Genomic DNA, 6,305 nt, shown 5'->3' with positions numbered 1-6,305 from the left:
ATCACTTTTGAGGATACTTTGTGTGTACTTAGTTGACAATGGAAGTATGAGAAGAATGATGATGAAGAAGAGGAAGATCTCTTGAGCCTCCATATCTTGTGTGATTGCTTCTTTCATTGCATATCCACTTCAATTCTTCTCACAAGTCACAAGGAAATGAGTGCTTAAGGTTACATCACTCAAGTTATTTACTCCCATCACATATTGAAAGCACTCCAAATTCTCCCATAGCAATTATTTGGTAAAGATATATTCAAACTTTGTGCTTGATGCATGTATATGGTAAGTCTATCTCTCTACCAAGAACCTTCTCATGTATAAGATTGTAGCAAATTTTTGTGTGTTTCCTATGAGCATGAAATGTTGGGCTATTAGCTAGCATAAGCATGCTAATCTTGCTGCAATTAAAGAGACACTAGGTCCACAATGTCATAACCAATATGTACTAGGAAGTTACATAACCATAACATCATCACATGTTGCAATCACTACTACTTTGTACTTAGCCTTCGTAGATGGAAAATCTCCTATTGGCTAATTTTTTGGTATCCATGATACTATACCTCTTGCAAAATGAATGCAAAGCCTACAATGGATCTCTAAATATCTTCACTACTTGCCCAACTGGCATCTATATATGCATAATACTAAAAATTTACGTCAACCTTGTAGTCAAATCCATATTCAGTTGTTGTATGCTTCACATCGCATATAATCCTGGGTACTATATCTAGATGTGATTTCTTAGGTGACTACATTAAATATCTTACTACTCCAACTACCTAATTTAGTTCTAGGCAAGTGATGATGAAGTGCATGTGACTTTTTACCATACATATGCAAGTTGGGATCATGAACCCGATTATCCATATACACAACTTTACATTTGAATCAAGTAGTGTAGTCATGAGCATGCACCCCATCATTTTGTGCTTGGCTAACATATCCAAAGTGTACTATGCTTGTAAAGTCCAAGTATCTTATTAATCCTTCAACACTTCTATGCATGAAAACATGCGAGTCCCCTAAGATCCTTCATCCCAATCTCTTTCTAAAATTGACCTTTCACTTGAGTAATGAGCTCCTTATTGTTGCCTTTAGAGATAAGGTCATCAACATACAAAGCAATCAATACCTTGTCAATGCCTTTGATGAGGATAAACAACAAAAACTTTGATGGACATACGTGAAATGTGAGCTACCTTACATATTGTAATGTGACCACGCCATGCTCATGACACTTGTTTTAGCCCATAGATTATTGTGCACAATCAATATCTTTTTTGTGGAGATGTCAAATCCTCATACCTTGGTGGTTACTTCATGCAAACTTCCTTAGTCAAGTTTTCATTGAAGAACACCTTCTTCACATCCAATGGATCCATATTCTACCTACTCATTGTAGCCAATGCAACTGATAAATTGATCCTTTATTCAAGAAATCTTAGCAACCAACCAAGCCTCCATAGAAACTAACGCTCCCATTTGCATTATGTTTCACTTGTACACCTAGTTAAATCCAATTATATTATTTTCCTTAGGAAAGTCAACAAGTGTGTGTTGCTAAGGTTTAGCTTTTTCTGACGAGATTGAAATACATGTAACCTTTCAATTTTGAGATGTATCCCACAAATATTATAAATTGGTATACCTCATTTCTTCATTTTTTATTCAAATGCTTCAAAAAAAGCCATCAACCACTTTCAATGAATAAGAAATGCATTTGCAATAATCGATATATGTCAAAGGCTCATAAACCTTACAAAATGAAATATGTAACCATAGAAATGTGTAAAGCTTGTTGTGCTCTTCCTCATGAATTTAGAACATCTCAATCCAACATGAGATGCAAAATTCGTTACTAATATGGTGAAGAGCTATCAAGCTCTCTTTCTTTACTAGTCATTGGACACCCTTGTAAAACTTGAAAGTTGCTCATATTCTTTATGAGCATTTGTGTTTCCTTCAAAAAGCTACTCAACTCTTGATGAGCTTTGGTACCATGTTAGAGTTTGTGATAGGCATTATATACCTACACACTTATAAACAACAATGGTGTATAAAGTGCATACTCCAAATGAGCTACTTGCTACTATTTGACACCACACACACAAGTACACTATCTCTAAGAGGCAAGGTAATGATGAGTTACATATCCTCTTGTCATAGCATATTTCATAAACCCTTTTAGGGCCTGGAAAAAACACTCCACACCTGCATTAGTATCTTATGGCCCACAAATCTAGAAATAATGCATTCAAATGCAAAACTTTATATAGGGTTGGTTTTCTTCATAGAAAAAACATACACATGTACCTATGCGCATGCCCCTCCACACACACAATATACATATTTTCTTTACTAGTGTAGGCTAAAGCCACGTAGCACATGCAAGTGGTTTGCTTATTGGCTAGGATGTCTTTATCACTTGTCCATATTAGCATTCTATAGAAAAGTGTTTTGTTCCCTTAAGAATAAGAAAGAGAAGCGAACATGTCTAAAGAGGACGACTTCGGTAGAATAAAAATTTCAACTGCTTATGGAGAGGCGTGGGGTGGGGATGGCAACTAGGTGGCTCGCGCGAGAGACGACTTGTTCGTGGCCGGGCGGCAACTCCCAATGGAAGGTATGGACGAGACGGGCGAGGGCGAATTCGACTATGGTCGACCCGAAAATCAGGCCAGGGCAGATCCTGCGGCCAGATCCGAAGGGAAGGAACTGGAAATGCTGGCCCCGAAAGTCCAACGCGCTATCCTCGACCGACAGGTGGAAGCGCTCTGGAAGGAACTGCTCCGGCCGGTCCCACAGCATGGGGTCCCGGGCCATCGCCCATGCGTTGACCATGACGCGCGTGCCCTTGGGGAGGCGGTAGCCCCCAACCACGCAGGCCTCGCTGGAGATGCGGGGCAGCAGGAAAGGCAATGGTACGTGCAGGCGCAACGTCTCCTTCACCGCTGCCCTCAGATACCCCAGCCTCTCCACGTCCTCTTCCTCCACCATCCTCTCCCTTCCCACCGCCTCGTCCGCCTCCCGCTGTAGCTTCTCCAGCTCCCTTGGATTCGCAATTAGCTCCGCCATTGCCCAATCCAATGTCGAGGTTGCTGTATCAATCGCTCCGACAAGAAACTCCTGGCAAAGCACAGGCCACAGAGAATTAGAAAAACCACCGTACCGAATCCCCTAATTATAATCCATGGACGGCCACACAGAATTAACTAGAGGAGCCACGAGTACCTGGAGTAGCTGCTTCACTCTGTCCTTGTTGTCCGGGAAGCCAGCCAAGAGCACGCCTAGGAAGCTGCCAGCCGCCTCTTTGCGGGAGGCATCGTCGACACCGCATATATCGTGGCGCTGGTCTAGCTCGTATTGTTGGATCAGCTCCTCCAGCAGCACATCGCACACCGCGTGGTGCTTATCGAGAGATCGATTGAGCTTAAGGTCCAAGAATCCGAGGAACGGTATCAGGTCTCCAATCATGGTCGACTTGAACAAAACAGTGCTCTTATGCACGACCTCCTTCAACCGTTGTATGTGTGACATATCATCCTGGCGCTTGCCGACGGCGATTTGGCAGACGATGTTCTCGAGCAGGGAATCGATGTGAGAGGTGAGGTCGAGGCAGGTGCCGGCAGAGGATTGGATCTTGGAGATGGCGAGGTTAATCTCCTGGTCTCGGACGGGCTGGAAGGAGAGGAGGCGCCTTGGGGTGAACAGGTGGAGGGTGGCGAAGCGGCGTAGGTCCTGCCAGGCGGGGCCGAGATCGGCCATAGCGACGGTGTTGCCGGTGCCGAACTGCAGACGGCGGGAGGCCTCCATGGGCGGCCGGTTCGCGAACACCTTGTCCAGGTCGTGAAGCACCTCCCTGGCCAGGGACGGGCTGCTGATCACCACCGTGTCAGCGTACCCCAGGCGGAGGTGCAGTATCGGCCCATACTTTCTCGCTAGCTGAGCCAGATTCCGGTGGATGAGCTTCCCGCCAGCCGCTAAATGATGGAGGTTTCCTATCAACGGCCACATTGGCCATGGTCCCGGCGGTAATCCCGTCCATCGCCTGCTATTCTGCAACACTACATAGCACAACACTACTAACACTGCCCCTGCCAGTATACTGATCAGTACTTCCGGTCGCGCAATCTCCATCTCGATGAATGTTATCCTCGGTCGGAGATCAGGCCCCTTCTCAAGCTTTTGTAATGCAAGATATATATTATCAAAAGGTAAAAGGAAATATAGCATCCCTAGGATGCAGCGTGGCCACTTAGGCCACAGAACTCGGTTTCCTATGAAATAGTCTGAATGTTCAATGCTTGGATTTCAGAGACCTGAGAACAGCTAATAACTCCGATTTGGAGGAAGGTCAAAGGTGGCTTAAAGGGGCCAATCTGGCATGCTCTATTTAGACCCCTGACTCTATGTTAGCTCATCTCAAGTCCGAGTTATTAGTTGTTCTCAGGCTCCTTCTCAAGCTTGAGCATGTATGAGAGTAAAGAGGAAATGCATAAGTAATCCATGAAGCCCAAGTTGCTCGGAAAAACCCTTAAATTTGTTCTAACTATGATGCATAGTTTTCCGAAGAACTATAGCAACTCTAATTGAAGTCGTGAGACACATTAATAAAAAATGATGCTTGTTGCATCCTATGCAACAAATAATGCTTCATTCGAGTAGAGGGGAAGAGGGCCTAAATTTGACAGGTCCCTTAGATTTTTCTAATGATAGGCAAATTTAAAAATTTTCTTTCACATGACAGGTGATATAAAAAAACTTATTAGTCAAATGATAGACAAAAAATGTGATTGACAGGTGACATAGAAAAGTCTCTAATTAAGGTTTTAAAATTGCATATTTGGATACTCATAGGATCTAAAATCAATGTTCAATCCACTTTGCATATGACAAATAAGTTTTCACTACCTAGCAACACTCCATATCATAAGTAAATAAATTCAAAATGCTACAACCTATCATAGGAAAATAGATTCTAAATGTAACAACCCAACATGAGCCACAATCCATCATCCATTTATAGATTCCCATGAACCATTCATCATAAAATAAATAATTTAAAACTCTTCATGAAAATCGCCAGCGCAAGTACCAAGAAGATGCATCCATCTGATCATTCTAGTGGCATTGCCCTTCTATTCTTTGCATCCATCCAAACATCCCAAATATCTTTCCAATCGATTCGGGAGCTATCATACACGTCAACGGATAATAGCATCAATGCATCTAGTGTATCAAGACATAAGCTGGATCTCAAGTTATTTTTAATAAGATTTTGTAGAGAAAACCCTCGCTCACAAGAGGCTGTACTTGCTAGAATGACTATGCATGTTTGCCATAAACGCATCATCTCTGGATATAAATCCCACCAAGTCTTTGTGCTACTACAAAACTCCTAAGCATCATACATGCCCCTATTTCTTGCGACACGATATAGCATCCCAACAAAATCCTCTCGCTCATTCATACATCTTTGAATATCAACCGTTTGACTATCAACATTAACTTTGTTGATTAGTCTTTCAAGCCATTCTTGGCTCCTTTTGTCTCGATCAATATCATCCATGGGATATGAAGAAGGATTAAATATCTTGAATGCATTGAAGACTGGTAGATCCTCAAATCTACCAGTCAAAGCATTCAAAACATTTTGCACATATGCTCGTGCAACACCAATGCATTTTGAAAGAGAACTTATCTCATTTCCATCACCTCCAGGAATTGTATTTAAGTCCAAGTCCTCATCTTCTTTTTCTGAATCACTTGTATTCTTTGCTCCTTTTTTCTTCTTTTTTGACACTTTTAGAGTTGCAACATATTTCAATACATGTGTATGTGATATACCATTACCATCTACAAAAACCAAATTTCCATTTTTTGTCATATTCAAGAATGCCAAGAGATGCTTTGAACCAATACCAAATTGGTCATCATCACACGTGATATATCTCCTATTGAGCTTCTCAAATGTTAGATCAATAAGGGCACCAATCGTTGTTACATCTATCTCTTGGCTTTGAATTTAGAGTTGAGTTTGTTTAACTCTCCAAGTACATATGCTAAAAGGTGTATGATGAATTGTACCATAAACACTGTAGCATATTTATACCATTTTTTCTCATGTCTTTTTCACTGCTCCAGAATAGTAGTCATAATTTGAACAAACCTTTCCATCACCTTGCCCCTTGAGAGCCATCGAGCTGCATGCATCTGTAACATTTTCATGTCCATAATGTCATACTCATGCATTATTTTCCAAAGTTCCATATGATGATTTGTTGATCTTCCTAGCCATGAAT

General features: G+C 41.8%; 1 protein-coding gene across 1 annotated transcript; it reads right to left on the bottom strand.

Annotated features, from left to right (window-relative positions):
* Positions 1-2,237: 2,237 nt before the first annotated feature.
* Positions 2,238-4,492, bottom strand: LOC148010888 (cytochrome P450 71AU50-like). The gene is made up of 2 exons (XM_087671613.1): positions 3,235-4,492; positions 2,238-3,129 (listed from the first exon to the last, which is right to left on the bottom strand). Exons 1-2 carry the CDS (start codon positions 4,234-4,236, stop codon positions 2,530-2,532), a joined length of 1,602 nt encoding a protein of 533 aa, XP_087527739.1. The 5' UTR covers positions 4,237-4,492; the 3' UTR covers positions 2,238-2,529.
* Positions 4,493-6,305: the final 1,813 nt, after the last annotated feature.

The sequence above is a fragment of the Lygodium microphyllum genome, chromosome 29, assembly GCF_053477565.2.
Source record: "Lygodium microphyllum isolate KBCC chromosome 29, Lygodium_microphyllum_v1.1.10, whole genome shotgun sequence".
Taxonomy (NCBI): Eukaryota; Viridiplantae; Streptophyta; class Polypodiopsida; order Schizaeales; family Lygodiaceae; genus Lygodium; species Lygodium microphyllum.
This window is presented reverse-complemented; position numbering and strand designations above follow the sequence as displayed.

What these genes read in the sequence shown, in the direction of transcription:
- LOC148010888 (XM_087671613.1), bottom strand. Translation starts at nt 4,236, where the DNA reads ATGCTATATTTCCTTTTACCTTTTGATAATATATATCTTGCATTACAA. An exon ending in GAGTGAAGCAGCTACTCCAG is followed by an intron (nt 3,130 to 3,234) that starts GTACTCGTGGCT and finishes GTGCTTTGCCAG; the next exon opens with GAGTTTCTTGTCGGAGCGAT.